This window comes from Pongo abelii, chromosome 16 (assembly GCF_028885655.2).
Source record: "Pongo abelii isolate AG06213 chromosome 16, NHGRI_mPonAbe1-v2.0_pri, whole genome shotgun sequence".
In the NCBI taxonomy this organism is placed as follows: Eukaryota; Metazoa; Chordata; class Mammalia; order Primates; family Hominidae; genus Pongo; species Pongo abelii.
Genome location: NC_072001.2, coordinates 80,778,186 through 80,796,648, shown reverse-complemented (window position 1 = coordinate 80,796,648; position 18,463 = coordinate 80,778,186). Strand labels below are relative to the sequence as shown.

The window sequence follows — 18,463 nt, the reverse complement described above, 5'->3', positions numbered from 1 at the left end:
AAAATGTTTGGTCCTGACCTTCCGGGCCCTCCTGAAGAAAGCAAATGCCCCACATTAACAGGTCCTTGAGAAAGAAGATATAATTCCAAGAAAGCATTTTCTTAAATTACAAGTGATTAGAAATACCAAAGGCATGTGCAAACAATGGAGATGGGAAAGGAGAAACTGGATGGAGGAGAGCAGAGCTGAAGCCAACCCAGGGGCCTGGTTGCTGTTCTGAGGCTGCTCCCTAGACTTCCGAAAGCTGCATGCATTTAAATGTCCACATTTTCTCGCAGAAGCCAGCAATCGGTACTTCTCTTGACCAAACAACACATCAGTCTAATATGGTGTGGGAGAAATATGTTACATTCTTTTATGAACAGAATGTTAACATCACCTAGAATCAATATTTATATCCAAGAACACAATGAACTGGCTTGTTTTGTGCTGCATGGGTTTAAGACAGGGACATTTGGAGGGAGTAGGGAGGCCGCCCCTCCTCCCACCCAGAAAGGCAGACCCCAGCAAGCAGGCTGAAGCTCCGGCATCTTCCAAAGGGTTTCTGCCTGGGAGACCATGCTCGGCTCCCTTCCTCCCTCACAGTCCTTTGTCTCCTGGGATTGCAAAAGGAAGCCAGAAGCAGCCAGTGGGGCAGGAATTTGTGGCGAGGTTCAGGACGTGAGGCAGCATCCTGTCTGCAGGACAGCCACCTACCATTCGTGAGGGCTGCAGTGGGGGAAGGAGGGTCAGGACATGCATCCCAGCATTTCCTACTGCAGATCAAAGTAGGGGCGGACACAACTTTACACAAGTCCTTGGATGAGGGGCTTCTAGGGGATGAAAAACAAGGATAAGGGGGGATGACACTTCTCTTTCATGATGCTATTTTTTGGCCAGGCAATTGTCCTCATCTGAGGCAGCCATTACAAGAGATGGAAGCTGAGGTCTCCTGGCCTTGGAGTGCTGTGTATTCTTCCAGAGGCTTTTGGGACACTCTATCTAACTCCTTAGGCTGGTTTCTTCCTTGATGCTGTTTTCCACTTTACTGTCTTTTGTTGTTGTTGTTCTTTATTTTTTTTGAGATGGAGTCTTGCTGTGATGCCCAGGCTGGAGTGCAATGGCACAATCTCGGCTCACTACAACCTCTGCTTTCTGGGTTCAAGCGATTCTCTTGCCTCAGCCTCCCGAGTAGCTGGGACTACAGGCATGTGCCACCACACTCAGCAAATTTTTTTATTTTTAGTAGAGACAGGGTTTCACTATATTGGCCAGGCTGGTCTCGAACGCCTGGCCTCAAGTGATCCACCCACCTCAGCCTCCTAAAGTGCTGGGATTACAGGTGTGAGCCACCACGCCTGCCGGCTTTACTGCCTTTGGAAGCTACTGGGCCTGCAGCCTGGAGTCAGCTGCTTGCTCCTTGCATGTACAATCCTTACCTAATTAGAAAAATAAAAACAAACAAAAGCCTTTCCCCCTTTCCCAAAAGATTTAAGGTTTGCCTGCAACAGAGCATCTACAAATGTGAGACTTCTCTTCATCTAAGCAGACTGGATTGGGGCCTTATTTTGCAGAGCAAGCAGGCCCACTTCATTTTCAGATTCGATGCTGAAGGTTACCACTTTCAACCATAGCACTTGTCTCTCATTAAATGTCTGGAGCTCATTATGATATATCTTGCAGAAAAGTCTTTGCTGCTTTAATAGGCATGATCTTTAGAAAAGATCCTTTGGCTTATGTGTAAGATTGAGGCATGATTAATCTTGGCCCCATTTAGTTGTGGGTCACCAGTGTTCAGGCTAGAGTGAGACCTCTCTTTGCATGATCACAATTTATAATTTTCCATAACCTATATCTTTTTTTATGTTGTTAGCATGTTTTGTTGCTGTAATTCATTTGGTCTGAACTATTGCTTTCATCTAGTTCTAAGAAACAACCAGTAAATATACCAATCACATCCGCTATAAAACCAGCCAAGATAAACATATTATTTCATTATAAGCCACTGTGTTTAGCATCCTCTTTACGGCTGCAAAGCTCCCCCTGCAGAAATCTCATGTGGGAGACTCATGTAGGTTTAAATATTCTGAACATCTTTACAGGTACTGACTGATTTAAGCCAATGGAAAAGTTTCACTTGGGTCCAGATGTTGTTCTGATGTCAAGGGCAGGATGAAAGAATAGTGAAAGTTAGCAGTAGGGGCCGGGTATAGTGACTCATGCCTGTAATCCCAGCACTTTAGGAAGTTGAGGTAGGTAGACTGCTTGAGCCTAGGAGTTTGAGACCAGACTGGACAACATAGTGAGACCCCCATCTCTATAAAACATGGAAAAATTAGCCAGGCATGGTAGTGCACATCTGTAGTCCTAACTACTTGGGAGACTGAAGTGGGAAGATCCCTTGAGCCCAGGAGTTCAAGGCTCTAGTGAGCTATGATCGCACCACTGCATACCAGCCTGGGCAACAAAGACCCTGTCTCAACAACAACAACAAAAGTTAACATTAGGGCAAAGAATAAAACAGTGAAATCTTTAGCCAGGGGTGGCTGCAGTTGGTAGGGTTTGACTATCTGCCTTCAGAGCAGTGCCAGGATCTGGGAGAAAAGTTCTAATAAAAAAAGTCTCCTTGGAAGTCTTTGGTAAAAGTCATTCCAAGTCCAGGCCTGCCTTTTAAGCTCTAGAATTGTCAATATAAATGCTTACTTAACACCTACATCTGCTGACTTAACACTTGCATCTCAAATAAACATTCCCACAAGGCTGTCTGATTTCCAGCCATTCCCCTGCCCCAGTCTGCTCCTCTTCTAGTCGTTCTGTCTCAATAACTGGTGCCTGGACCATCCGTGTGAAGCACAAGATCACTGCAGATGCTCTCTTCCTCCTGTCTCCCTCTCATCCGTCACTCATCTTGTTCCTTCCACCACCAAAATGGCTGTATTCTATCTTCTTCCCCGCGTCATTCTTCACTGCTACCCCTTTAGTCCATAATACCACCACCTCTGGAGGGATTACAGCCACAGCCACAATTTAGCTCCCTATTTCAATGCTTCACAGAGTAGTCAGAATAATTTTTTAAAACCACAAACTAGATGATGTCATTTCCCTTTCTGAAAACTTCAGTGATTTCCCCCTGCACTGAGGAGACTATCCCAGATCCTTGGGCTGGTGATAAAACCGCACATGGCCTCTCTCCTATCTCTTGCTGTTTTTCCCCTACATTTCCCTGCTCCAGGTCCCTGGTTTTCTTTCAGCTCCTCTAAATCCCCAATGAAAGCTGGTTTTTGTGCTCTTTTCCTGACTCTCCCTAAGTCCTACTGGTTTTTCATTTTAAGTGTCACTTCCTTGAAGGGGCCTTCCTTGACCCCACCATCAAAAAAATAGTTGCCCACTCCCTGCCAATATGCTGACACACGCTACTACTACTCTTTTCCCGCATTTGATACCACATGGCAACATCACATCTACTTAAGTTTGCTTAATCACTTTTCTTCCACTAGATACTAGGCTCCATGAAAGCAAGAATCATTATCTGTTTTGCTATATTCCTATTGCCTGCTCCAGAGGGTAATGCATATTAGTTGAACCAAGTAATGAAAGTAGACTGCATAAAGGGTATTTACACTGCCTTCCTGGTGAGCCCGCCCCACCAGACCACAGTTACCCAAAATTCCTCCTTGAAGAATTCCTCACTGAGCTTTGGGAGGAACCAAGTCAAACTCCCAAATGTCTCTAATCTCCTCTGCTCCTTTACTCCATCCCCACTGCATGCTCTTCTTCTTCCTCTTCTTTATTTATTTATTTTCCTTTGAGACAGAGTCTTGCTCTGTCACCCAAGCTGGAGTGCAATGGTATGAACATGGCTCACTGCAGCCACGACTTCCCGGGCTCCAGCAATCCTCCCACCTCAGCCCCCCAAGTATCTGGGAGCCCCATCATGCCTGGCTAATTAAAATTTTTTTTTTATAGAGATGAGATCTCACCATGTTTCCCAGTCTGGTCTTGAACTTGTGAGCTCATGCAATCCTCCTGCCTCAGCCTCCCAAAAGGTGTGAGCCACCATACCCAGCCCCCGACTGCATGCTCTTCTTACCTTCCATCCTGGCTATTTTAACAGTCTCCTAACCAGTCTATCTCCATACTGCCTTGAATTCAAGAGTATTTATGCTAAGGACCACAATAATGGATGGGGGGAAATTACATTTTGATTTTCACAAACCTCTAATTGAAAATTTGCATTTCTTTTGATTATAAACCTTGGCAACAAGCCCCAGTAGTATTGGCAGGACCTGTGACTTTGCCACCAACAAGATCACAGATATTTTCATACTATATTATAGCCATTGCAGATGTTGAAATAGTATTTATGGTCACTACTACTTTAAAATTATGGTCATTATTAGAGCTAGATCATGTTATTTAATGCTTTATCAAGAAGCACAGGTATTCCTACATAACACATTGTTAATATTTTGTTAGCTATATTTTAATATAGTGGATTTCCTTTGTAATTTTATTTGCATTTTATGCACTTGGAAAACATTCCTAGAAGGTTCCATAGACTTTACCAGATTGCCAAAGCAGCTCATGGCAGAAAAATGGTTGAGAGGCTGTGGTGTAGTTTTTCTTATGTCACTGCCTTGCAAAAACAGCCTTGATGCCTTCCCTCTGCCTGCAAAACAAAAGCTAAAACCCTTGGCTTGACATTCAAGGCCCATTTACAATCTATTTTCAGAATACCTCACTATCTTTCTTTTTGGTCAATGCCCTGGATATAACCTGTGTTCCAGTCACGCTGAATTACTTGAGTACACCAAAAATATACTTCTATCTCTAGGTCTATTTCTAGCTTATCTTAAGGAACTACTCTTTTTCTAAGGCCCAGCTCAAAATGTTATCCTGGTAAAGCTCTTTTGCCTTCCCCTAAGCAAAACCACTGAATCTTTCCTTTGTGTTTTCCAGAATACTGCGCTCACAGCCATTTGATCATTTATCAGACCCTATTGTAGTTAGATTTTGTATCTATTTTTTGTTATATTGTGGGTTTCCAGTGGAGAGGGACTTCCTCAACTTTACACCCAAAACACATAGTAAGTACTTGGAAATGCTTGAAAAAATGAATGTATCTAAAATATTCATTCTTCTGAGGGATGAATAAAATCCATAATTACTATATTAGTTTGTCCTTTAAACCAAGAAATTCTTTTGATAAATATAACATAAGTCTACTTCAAAAATCCACCGGCCCCAAGAAAAATAGGTTGTTGTCTTACATTCCAGTGCCTGGACCCAGCTGCCTTCAGTTGACTTCTATCCTTGAAGATAGCAAAAGCACCCCTCACAGGAGCCCATTTGCTGAGTCTTTAAACCTTCTGACTGTATCAGTGATGTCTTCTCACATTACCCTTCTTTGAATGATGCCAAATATATTTTTGACCAGTCTCCTTTAAGCAGACGCTTTCCATCTCTTGCCCCAGGATTTTCTAATGGTCACGCTATGGCATGATTTTTATATCCTAGAACATTCAGCTGCTTTATGTCAATCTTAAACAAATGCAGATGCAAGTTTTAAAAATTCTTTTCCTAAGGAGCATCAAGAATTAAAAAGGAGACCATTCCTTAATTTCACAGTTCAACGCACAACGTGAGTAACTGGATCTACATGTGTGCACATGCGCTGAGGATAGAAGGAATGTTAGCAAACACTGACCTGAACTTAGAATCTCAAGGAACCACAGACTTTTAAGAACTGAAAGGAACTATTTAACTGATAGCAGGGAGATGTGTGTCTTGCCCAGGGGCTCATCTGTTGTTGGGACTTCAAGTTTAGCCAGTCAAAAACAAATCCTTGATTTTTCTTCCGTGATATTTCATACTTAAGTCTGCAATCTCAGGCCATGGCACCTGTCTCCATTACCCAGTTTGCCAAGCCAAAAAAACTGAGTCATTCTTCTTCTCTTTCTTTTATAGAGATGGGGTTTCACCACGTTGCCCAGGTTGGTCTTGAACTCCTGGGCTCAAGCAATCTACCCATCTTGGCCTCCCAAAGTACTGGGATTACAGGCATGAGCCACTGTGCCCAGGAAAAACTGAGTCATTCTTGATTCTTTTTCTTTCATTCTCCACATCCCACTCCTCAGCAATTCCTGTCCATTATACTCCCAAACTATATCCTGAATTAATCTGCCTTTTCCCACCACTCTAGGCTAAGCTGCTGTCATTTCTCATTGGGCTCCTATGCCAGCCTTCTCCTAGTCTCTCTGATTCTTCTCTTGCCTACCCCACAATTCTCTAAACAGCAGCCAGAGTGACCCTTTATTTTATTTTACTTTTTTTTTTTTTTGAGACAGAGTCTTGCTCTGTTACTCAGGCTGGAGTGCAGTGGCACAATCTTGGCTCGCTGCAACCCCCACCTCCTGGGTTCAAGGGATTCTCATGCCTCAGACTCCTGAGTAGCTGGGATTACAGATGCGTGCCACCATGTCCAGCTAATTTTGTTTTGTATTTTTAGTAGAAAAATACAAACATGGTTTCACCATGTTGGCCAGGCTGGTCTCCAACTCCTGGCCTCAAGTGATCTGCCCACTCCCACCTCTCAAAGTGCTGGGATTACAGGCGTGAGCCACCGCACCCGGCCCAGAGTAACCCTTTAAAAACAGAAATCAGATCTTGTCACTCAGTTGTGTAGAATTCTCTTCACATTACACTTATGACACACTGCAAACTCTTTACGACACTTCTGAGGATCTACGTGATCTTGCTATTGCCTGCCTTGCAACTTCAAAGCCACTCTGCCTCTCGTTTATGCTGCTCCAGCCTCACCAGCTTTTTCTATGCCTCAAAATTCCAGAGTTCATTCCTGCCTCAGGATTTCAGCCTTTGTATACCCTCAGCCCTTCACCGGGCTGGCTCCTTCAAATCAATCTTGTCTTTCTTCAGAAGATAATTTTTCAGAAAGGCCTTTTCTCTATCCTAGCTTATATCATTTCCTCTTATCTAGGTAATTAGCTGAGATGAGTTTGTTAGGTTACTTGTTTATAGTCTCTTCTTCCCCAGCAAGGGAAGAGCTCTGTGGGGACTAGGACCCAGAATAATTTCTAACGCAAGAAAGATATTCAACAAATATTGTTGAATAGGTCTAATTCCAGTTCTCAGACCCACTGTACTATGCTACGGCTTTGAACTCATGCCACTCTCATTAGTTATCTCTAAGACAATATGGCTATAGTGGAATGTAAAGCCACAGTTATCTGGATATAAACCATTTCTCTACCTGTTCCCTGTTCTGTAACTGCACAAGTCACTTATCAGATCTGTGTCTTAATTTACTTACTGTAAAAATGAGTACAGTAGTCCTACTCTGTAAAGTTGTGGAATTACATACTTTATACAAAAAGCACAGCAGAGTGGCCTATGGCATGTGTCTGTTATTTCTCTTTTCCCTTTAGTCTTCCACAAATTATAACAACTTATATTTAAGTGTCTTCTACTCTATGAGAGGCACTATTCTAAGTGTTTTACATGGATTGACTAATCTACATAAAAACTCTACAGGACAGAAATGATAAATATCACTATGTTACAGATGAGAAAACTTAAGTCATACAGTGGTTTATGCAACTTGCCTAAGGTCATATAAGAGGAAAGCAGCAGAATCCAGACTTCAACCCAGCAGTGTTGTCCAATTTCAGAGGTAATAAAACAGTCACTGACTATCTTTATTGTGATCCCATGGTAAGAAACACATTTTACATTAAAAGTGTATGTAGACATATGACTGTATCTAAAGTATAAGTTTCACAAAATAATACCCTTACTACCTGTAGTGCATTCTGATAGTTTCTCTTCATTTTAATTTTTACAAATGTTTTTGACCAACTTACTGATTTAATGATCTATGAATGAATCAAAAGTGCACTTTAAAAAACTGCTTGTCTAAATTACAATTAATCCAACTGTTCTGACCTTCCAGCTACCTCAACCTCTACCAGAAAAATTCTGATGGCTATCAGTTCAGATTTTCATATTTCATTTACATTCCAGATAAAGCCCTTATTAATTAGTTAAGATACTGATCCCCCACCCTGACTCAGATCTACTCTCTGTTGCAAACTCTTTTGCACTTATGGAAAAAATATCTCATCAGGTAAAATTCAAATAACTTTTTCACTCTCTAAAAATTATTTGTCTCTATTAAAACTATTAATACAAGCTGCCCTATGTTAGAAATATTTATGTACAAGTCTGTCCTTCCCACTAGATTATCAGAAACTATGGAGGGCAGAAACCATGTTTTACAAACATCTTTGTAGTCCCAAATAAAGGGTGAATTAAAGTGAAATGAAGAGAAGTTGGTATAAAAAACTCTGGCTCTTAAGTGTTGGATGGTGTGTGTGTGAGTGAGAGAGATTCAAATAAGAGAATCCCTTACACTGAATCTTACATATTCCCACATAAACATATAAGACATCCTCCCACTGATCTGGTGTTGCAGGTGGTTTATAAAAATCCTTCTATCTGGAAAATCTGCATTGGCCATGCACTTAATTTCCCAATGCCATTCCTATCTTCTTGGGGCTCCTCCTTTTGCATTTCACTAATCTAAGAGAATTTACATTTCTACCTCTGGCAAAAGTTTCCCCCTTTAGACACATAGTCCTATGAAAACTAAACTGAAATGGTTTCTGGATGAGCAGATGTACATTAACAATTTCACCTAGTCTGACTCTCAATTCCGATTTCTTTAATGGGCTGGCATATAAACTACTGCTTACATCCACAGATATTGAAGTATATATCTGAGTGCAGGCTATATATCAAAGGTAAACAAATAAAACAAAGAAAAAACCCCTGACTTGGAACTCTCAGTTGCAAGGCAGGAAATTCTTTCAGAGGGCAGGAAGTAGCTATGAGCTTTTCCGCTAAGCAATACTTAAATTTCCCCACCCTTAGGGAAAGCTTGTCCTGGTGTTGTTTCAATTCAGCAGATGCTGAGCAGTTAGAGAACGGGAACAAACAACTAGGAGAAGTATTACCACCTGTTTATGTTGATTTTTACTAAACAAGACTGGCCACCAGCTGTTGCAGGGTAGGGGAAGAGCTAGATGGGAACAGAAAATGGCAACTCAGATGGAAGCTAGTTTTTGGCTTTCTGGCTCTCCAGGGAAAAAAAGTATCACGGAAGTACACGGTCATTCTCAAATGGCCAAGAGACAAAGGCAAGATAATGCACTCCATTCACCAGCATGGCGGGGTTGGGCTTAGAGTGCATAAATGAAGTCACACATAGTTATGAAATTAACGTTAGTTGCCTATATTCATTTTCTCCTTCTTCCTTACTAAAACCTGTATTGTTGGGCACAGTAACGTCCATGCAAGAATGACATTTCTTGGCCTCCTTTATAGCTAGTTATAGTCGCATGATTGAGTTCTGGCCAAATTAAGTGAAAGTGTTGAATACGATTTCCAGGAAAACTCTTTAGAGGGCCCTGACTCAGCTAGGTTTGCTCATTTTGTCCTTGCCCTCTTTTCCTCATGCTGCCAGGAATTTCAAAGTGATGGCTGATGGTCAAGTGGCTATTTTGGACCACGGGGTGACCTTGAGAAAGATCATGTTGTGGTACAGACAGGAGCCTCCATACTAGCCTTTAACTGCCCAACTTTGGCATAGTTTTCTATGAGAAAGACACACTTCTTATTTAAGCTGCTGCTAGTTCTGCTTAATGTAGAGTCAAATTCAGTCCTAACTGAGATACCCTGATAGTTACTGGCAATCATGTAACAGATACTTCCTATCTTCCTGTCCTCCAAGGCAAGGTGGATTCTGTTACCTTACTCTATCCTTCTTACAATACTACAGGAGAGCTGAGGCACGTGTTATGTCAGAAGAGGAAACTGGAGTTGAAACAAATCAAGACTTGCCCAATGCCACACAACTGGCTACTTGGAGAGCAGCAGGCTCTGGAAACCAGGTTGCCTCACCCCTAGGATTTTTAAAAGCATAGTAGAAATAGGTGACAAATTTCCTTTAAAAATATTTTGATTAGTTATTTTCAAAAAGCAAGCATTTGGCCGGGCGTGGTGGCTCATGCCTGTAATCCCAGCACTTTGGGAGGCTGAGGCTGGTAGATCACAAGGTCAGGAGTTCGAGACCAGCCTGGCCAACATGGTGAAACCCTGTCTCTACTAAAACTACAAAAATTAGCCGGGCATGGTGGCGTGCACCTGTAATCCCAGCTACTCGGGAGGCTGAGGCAGGAGAATCGCTTGAAACGGTAAGGCGGAGTTTGCAGTGAGCCGAGATCGTGCCACTGCATTCCAGGCTGGGCAACAAGAGCAAAACTCCGTCTCAAAAAAAAAAAAAAAAAAAAAAAAGCAAGCATTTAAGCACATCTCCTTTCTTCTATCAAATGATCTTCTATCAAGGGGACATCAGAGTCACTGACTTTAAAAACATCCTTTTAAGTTGTCTCCAGAATACTACTGCTATATTAAAATGAATTAGAATTCACTGTACTGTTACAGCATACCTTAAAAGAGCTGACTTCTCAAACAGGTAAAGATACATTTTGAAGTAGCAATTAGTAAAATGAATGTGTTACTGTTTTAAAAGCATAACAGATGTGATGATTAATGTAGAGTTGACAAAGTCTTTAAGAGGAAAGAACAGAAGTAGAACTTTTTTATTTATTTTTTATTTTTTTGAGACGGAGTCTCGCTCTGTTGCCAGGCTGGAGTGCAGTGGCACGATCTGGGCTCACTGCAACCTCCGCCTCCCAAGTTCAAGTGATTCTCCTGCCTCAGCCTCCTGAGTAGCTGGGACTACAGGCATGCATCACCATGCCCGGCTAATTTTTGTATTTTTAATAGAGACGGCGTTTCACCAGGTTGGCCAGGATGGTCTTGATCTCTTGACCTCGTGATCTGCCTGCCTTGGCCTTCCAAAGTGTTGGGATTACAGGCATGAGCCACCGTGCCTGGCCAGAGGTAGGACTTTTTGTTACAAAGCAAGTAAAATTGAAACAGGTGAATTCAACGTAGAAAAGTTTTAATGAGACAAATGTCAAACAAGCACATCAACTTCTTAAAAAACAAAGAAAATCTGAAAGTTTAATTACAAAAACACTTATACAGAAAACTTGGCATTTCAACAGTTCCAAACACATGTACACAAGTTTTTTCTAAAATCAGTCAGAAATAAAATACCGTGTCTCCCTTTCCTCAGCTGCTCCTTGTATTTTAATTAAAAAGAAATGAAGAAATCTGTAACACTGAATAGGCAACAGCTTATTTCTTGAGAACATAAAAGTACAGTAATATGTACAGGTGTACTGGGAAACATGAATTAGGTATTGTGCTAGCCTGTAACTGCATTTACTGCCTCCTCATTGAGCACAGAGGAGAGAGGAGGTGGCATAGACCTGGTCTATAGATACTGACAGTTTTGTGGCATCTGAATCCCAGCCACCAGAGGCAGGTGAGTAGCTACTGGGACAGACAGCATTTAAAAAAAAAAAAAAAAAAAGCAAGCTGCTTATTTTGTGAAAATGATTTCATACTGTAGGCTCTCTTGAGATCTCATGTATTCCTGAATATGCAAATGTTTCAAGTCACTGCCAAGTGTCCCATCTAGAGTCAGAAGAATGATGATCCTGGACCATGTTATGGCCTTTTCTGGTCACAAAAGCAGTGCTAGCAATGCTGCACAAAACTGAACACAAATGAGAAACAGAAATATGAGGAGGAAGGAAGAGAGGACAGAAAGCATCTGGCAGAAGGAAAAAACAAAACTCCAGAATGGGCTCTGGATGTCCTTCTGCCATAGACAGTGAGTTCTAGCTTGGGCTTTGCAGACAAGGAGTCTAAGAGAAGTGGCAGAAATAGCAGATGATGGCAGGGAAATAGGAAAATACAGAAGAGCAAGAGAGCTGGCTAGGTTTATAGCAATAGATAATAATGGGGTCTTATTCTAAAAAATTGCCAAGTGATGGTATGTGGGTTTCAGCACATGGATATTTGATATATGTTCATATAAGACATTTTAAAAACAGATTTTGTTGCTGTTGTTTTCCTTTGGACTAATAAAGAAAACAGGCAAGGAGATGCTGAGAAGACAGGATGGTATAGCAACATGACAGGTAGTTCTGCCCTATGCCCTGACTTATGGGCATACTATGAGAGGGGCCGCACTTCTATCCACCTGCCTGCAGTGGTGTGGGGCCCAGACAACGGGCTCTGCTTGCTCTGCCTTTGGTTCCAAAGATCTCAGCTGTAACCTTTAGCCTTGTGCTCTGGAGTGTCAAAACTAAAACTAAAACAAAAACAATGAACAACCAAAAAACCCTGAGGTAAGAATCAGAACCTCTCTTTCCTTTTGCTGTTAAAGGAACCAGAAACTGCTAGGCGTGATGCTTGAGCCCAAGAGTTGGAGGCTGTAGTGTGCTATGATAGCATCTGTGAATAGCCACCGCACTCCAGCCTGGGCAACACGGCAAGACCTCATCTCTAAACAAAACAAAACAAAACAAACAAAAATGAACCAGAAAGTCCTCTTTACTTATGCTGTTAAAGAAAAAATCACTAAGGAGGGAGAAGGAAGGAAAGCCTGTCTTCTTCACATGGATTCAGCAGTTAATGGCTACAGAAGGAAGACAAAGGACATGAGAATTCTTCCTTGCTTTTTTTGTGAGCCTAAGTGACTATTTTGAATGATATTTCCACCTATCTAAATCTAGGAATCATTACTCCTAAAGAAGACAGGAATTCCCTCAGTTTTCACTTACAATAAACTTAGGGCTTTGTACTCTTTCCCTTTCTCCTCTGTTTACAAGTGACCTTTTCTTCAGCAAAAATGCTCCACAAGACATTGCCAACAGATGGGAACAGAAGAGCCTTGCTGGGCCTGGGACTCCATGTCTGTGCAGGAGCAATGCTTAGAAAACAGCAGGCAGTACCAGTGAGGAAGGAAAGAGCATTCTCCTTTAGGGCAGCAATCACAAAGCAACACTGAGGGCTGGCACCCACTGAGCACCGTGTGGGGTAGGAAACACAGCCTTGCTCCACAGGGCACTGTCAGCAAGAAGCTCCTTTCTTTGGAGTCACAGCAGGGCAATGATGGGAGAAGATTGGGCCTGTCCAATGCAAGAAACTCTCCTTCAGAACCTTGCTGAGCAACAAAGTCCAGAGGTCAGAAAATGGAGATGTATAAACTGGTGGGGGCCAAGGAAAGCAAAAATAACCCCCAGAGGCATTTAAAAAAGTGACAGCTAGGTAAGAAAACTGGAGCTCCACTGATAAAAGGGTCTAAGCAAAACTACAATGAAAAGTCTTCCTTTCTGCAGCAGCAGATGTCAGCATCAGGGTCACCTAGTAAGCTGAAGATATGCAGATCCACTTTAACAGAAATGGAAATGGTAGGAATCTGAAGACCTGGGAGAGTGGCTGCACACCTTCAAAGCTTCACATAAGGATAATTCCATAGGAAGCTCATATACATGTTGCTGCTCCCTCATTTGGCTTCCTGGGGTGACGGCCTTTCACTCACTGATAATTCTTTCACAAGCAAAGGGATCTGCACTCTTTCTCTGACCCCACTCAGTTCAAATTTCCATGGATGGCTTCTCATTCCTCACAAGTAAAAACACTTATGGAACATCCTGGAGTTCTAAGACCTGTAGAATCAGGAAAACAAAACAAAACAAAAACAAAAACAAACAAGGAAAATAACACCAAGAAAGTAAGTATTGAATAGAAGGGGTTAGCGCTATGGATTTTAAAAATGCTTTGGTTTCATAAGCGTTAAAGTGAGTGCAGGGTGTATGTAAACTGAAGAACTCATAAAGCTGCAAGCAGGCAACCTCATTGAGATGTTTTACATAACATCTCAATGAGAAACATGGCCCTGCTCCAGTTCAGCAACAATGGGAGGTAGGAAAATCATCAGCTAAACACAGAAAAGCAACTATCAGGGACAAACCTGAGGAGGGAAAATGAGTACCCTACTTTAGTCTGAAGAATGTATGGTCAATCAAAACCAATTTTCTTCAAGTGTTAACTAAGGATATCTGCATGTATAGAGATGTATTATGTGCATATAATCAAGAACATTTCTCATATTAATAAAAATACAGTCACATAAGATTTTTTTCCCCTAAACTCAAACAGCCAAATATTATCATTGAAATCAGGCAACATATGCATTTTAGTAGTTTATATAAGGTAGTCACCTTTCAACTTAAAATCACCCCCATGGCTTCCTCCTAGCTCTACTTGTCTCTAGGTACTACTTAGCTACAAGAAAGGTGATAGACAGGTAGGGTAATTCTTCCACTGTATATTTATCAAAATAATTTTAAAATGAGCTAAAATTCTATAATATTATAATTCCTGGATTGTAATTTTTTTCTGTTTACTTCCTATGTATCTTAATGCTCTATTTCAGGACTTTTTAGTGCTTTCCCCTTCCCCCATCCACCTCTTCCTTAGAGCAATGTTTTAGAAACCCAATGAATGACAGAGTTTAGATATCTGTGGTTCTAGTCTTGGATTCTGTACTCATCTACGCAGATATTTTCAAGCAAGATGTTTCTCCTCTCTGGGATTCAGTTTCTTCATATATAAAATGTTGGATTTCTAAAGGTCCCTAATATGCTCCTCTGAAACTTGTAGACCATTAGCTTCCCTTCACTCATTGGCTCCTGACAGTGGATGAAACCTTTGCCAAACTCTTGTCAGAGTAATTAATTGCATCATGAGTGCTGGGGACATCAGCCTCGCTGTCTGTACATATTTGTATAATGAGGCCAAACCAGTATTAATCACAGTCTTTGTAATTGTTTCCTTTGACAGTTTTGGGTGGTGTGGGGAACCATCTATTGTTAGTTATGTTTGCATGGCTAGACTGTAAGAATCTGTAGTAATATAACAGTTCACACTTTTAGCTATTTTTTCAGGGGCAAAATATTTGTAGGTTAAAATCAAGGATAATAGTAATATTCTAAGTTTTCAAAGACTCCTCAGAAAACAAATAATATAGTTTATATTCTTGAGATGAACAAAGCTTTAGGAGAGTCTTACTGGCAAAATGCTCAAAATGGAAAACCACTTTTGGGTCAATACTTAATTAGCTGCCCTATATCTATGTGAAGAGACATGATGTTATCAATTAATGTTTTCTTTCACAATCTTCCACACTGTTTCTCCCAGCTCTCACTTTTCAAGCCTACAAGAGTGCTAATTGAAAACACTGTACGAAAATGGGAAGGATGATGAGCTCCTGAAAATCCCAGGCCTAGATTTACAAGCTGTTCCCTTCATAAGCAGCAGCAGTAATGCCACTTCTTTATTCTGCAGGGAGTCCAGCCATCTCTAAGAAGTACAGTCCATTCCATCTGGCTTACTCACTAGAAGGATGGTAATCCTTTCCCCATCAGAGCATGGCTGAGGCTAAAATATAATGCATTGCCTTGTATAGCTACCATCCAAGGGCATCACCAAGAAGTATAAAGACTTCTGCCTTTGTCTCTACTAGGCATTTATCTTTATATATGTTGCTCAAAGTCCAAACCAAACCAGAATATAAATTATGTATATGAGTGTGCTCATGTACTCACAGGACAAATAAAGATTCAAACCCATGACCATTCTAAGGAACATATCCTGCTGTTGACTCTTATTTTAGTATCCATATACGGCCACCTCATTGTAGAGTCCAATCTTAAAATTTCCACACAGTTTATATGTCTGCAGGTATGGAATAACTTAACCAATAGAGCAAAGGGATGCCAATTTTATGGGATGGCATAGTAAAGGGGTATCCTATCTCTAGGAATTTGAATGAACAAATACCAATTCCATTTGAGAAATGACCATTGGTACCAAAAAGTGTCATGGGTAGATCTCTTCTGGGAAAAAAAAAAAAAAAAAACAACATACTACTGCTCATTTGTTGAACATATTTTTTAAAAACTTATTTTCTCTCTCTTTTTTGCTTATTGAGAATTTTATATTTTTATTTTTATTTTTTGAGACAGAGTCTTGCTCTGTTACCCTGGCTAGAATACACTAGTGTGACCCTAGCTTACTGAAACTTGAACTCCTGGGCTTAAGTGATCCTCCTGCCTCAGCCTCCTGAGTAGCTAGGATGGTAGGTGTGCGCCATCATGCTCAGCTAATTTTTTTCATTTTTTTTAAAGCAGGGGTCTCACTATTTTGCCCAAGCTGGTCTTGAACTCCTGGGCTCAGGCAATACTGCCTCAACCTCCCAAAGTGCTAGGACTACAGGCGAAAGCCACTATGCCCCACCAAAACTTTATTTATTTTTTATTTAAAAAAATTTTTGAGACAGTGTCTTGCTCTGTCACCCAGGCTGGCGTGCAGTGGTGTGATAATGGCTCACTGCAGCCTCGCCTTGACCTCCTGAGCCCAAGTGATCCTCCCACTTCAGCCTCCCAAGTAGCTGGGACCACAAGCACATGCCACCATGGCTAATTTTTTGTATTTTTTGTTTTTTTGTAGATACGGGGTTTTGTCATGTTGCCCAGACTGGTCTTGAACTCCTGGGCTCCAGTGATCTGCCTGCCTTGACCTCCCAAACTGCTAGGCTTACAGGTGTGAGCCATTGCACCCGGCTGAAGAGTTTCTTTTTTAATCTATCAAAACCAGGGAGTTATCTGTTTGTATGGTGAGTCCACATCAATATTTAACACTGTGTTATTGAGTGGTGAATATAAAAGTTCCTACTTATGTAGGCTCACATACATACAATGTCTCACTGACTACTTCTAAATTATCATTAGTATTTTCCAGAGAAAAGGAAGATTAAAAATTAAGTTATATTTATTTTGTTCTGAGTGCTGTTTTGGTGATGATTTCTTCTAAGTTTTCCACTCACTTTTCAAAACCTTTTGGGAAACTAATGCCCAAGAATACAGCTAATAAGTGACAAAGCTAGAAATGAGGTCAAGCCACAAAAACCATGCTCTTCCCATTAAACCATTCTGAAGCAAGCATGAGAAAAAACTGTCTTGAGTCTGTTTTCTTTTATTTTTAGAGACAGGATCTCTCTGGACTTGAACTGCTGGGCTCAAACAATCCTCCCACCTCAGCCTCCCAAGTAGCTGGGACACAGTGATTCTGTTTTCTAATATTATTTACTACATTTAACAACCATGCAACAGGAATCTTAACCAAGTCTCCAACTTGTTCATCCAATGTAATCCCAGGGTTTTAGTAGTATTGATAAAGTCTGATGACATCTTATTTTTGATGATGTGCTGGCATATAAATATTTATCAGTGAGCACTCACCATTTCCTAACGATCAAGTCTGTTCACAACTTCTCGAACTGTAGCTATGAAGTTTTCATTGTCTTGGGGATTAGCTAAAATAATACTGTGCAGTCTGTTCATATATGAGTCAATGGTGTCCACTGTAGGTGTCTCTCCACTTCCTGAAATGAGATAAGAAGAAAGTAAGAAAATCCTCCCTATTCAGTTTTACCATAAAACACAATTTCAAAGAAATAGTGATTCTAATGTGGTCTGCTCCACAGACATGCTTTTAATTTTAGAGGAGAGACTTTTAGATCTCAAAGAAATGAAATTAGTCCACATACTCTAAATAAACAGATGGGCTATATAATTGCTGTATAGTATATATGAGTAGCTGCATGTAACAGAAGGTTAGACTTTCTCAGCTTTCTGCTATGACTATCCTCAAAATGAAAGAGTATATAAGAAATACCAGTGTTCATTCTCCCTTCCTTCCCATTAAAACAAAAACAACTAAAAAGCAAACAAACATACATAAGAAGAAGCCTTCTCAAGATTTACTACTCAGTTTCCAGTGTTCTGAATAGCAAATTAAGCTTAAAAGAGGGGAAAATAGATATTAAAATATAAATGGACAAAAATTTGAATGACTAGAGAGCCTGAAACATGGGATGATTTTAGCCAATACTGACATTCTATTATATCCAGAGGAGAAAAAATGTAGTTTAATTAATTTTCCTCTGGAGGAGATTTCAATCTCTCCACACCAGTACTAACATAAACAGCACCCCGCTCCCCACAACACACACACCCCTGTCACTGACAGTTCTCAGGCAGGAGGACTTACCAGGCAAGGGCATGCTGGCAAAGCTGCTGGTCAGCACCTGCCGCAGGGTCTCCAGGTGCTGCTGTAAGACTGTGTTGCGGCTCCGCTCCTGGATCACATCCACCTCCAGCTTCTCCACTGCTGTGCGCATGCTCTCCACATGCTTTTGCAGGGCTGCATTCCTCTCCTCAAACTCCATGTTGGATTTGCGAAGCTGGCGGAGCTCTGCTTCCCGAGCTGAGGACATACATCCCACAGAACACATGCAGCACTAGAAGGAGTCTCTGAGGAGTCCCAATGACTCTTACAAGGAAGTTCTGCTTAGCTGCTTCTAATTTAGCTACCCCACCTCATCTCCCTATTCTCATTATGGCATTCCAGATAGCAATTT

The 18,463-nt window shown here is 41.1% G+C and overlaps 1 protein-coding gene across 2 annotated transcripts in view; it reads right to left on the bottom strand.

Moving 5' to 3' along the window:
• Positions 1-11,006: 11,006 nt before the first annotated feature.
• The window catches only part of HMG20A (high mobility group 20A), a 67,830-nt gene continuing 60,373 nt past the window's right edge, over positions 11,007-18,463 (bottom strand). For both annotated transcript variants that reach the window (XM_002825709.6, XM_009250061.3), the window contains exons 8-10: positions 18,094-18,309; positions 17,283-17,425; positions 11,007-13,646 (exon numbers count right to left, since the gene is read on the bottom strand). In XM_002825709.6, coding sequence (XP_002825755.1) covers positions 17,289-17,425; positions 18,094-18,309 — 353 coding nt within the window. In that variant the 3' untranslated portion in view covers positions 11,007-13,646; positions 17,283-17,288. The remainder of the gene's footprint in view (positions 13,647-17,282; positions 17,426-18,093; positions 18,310-18,463) is intronic.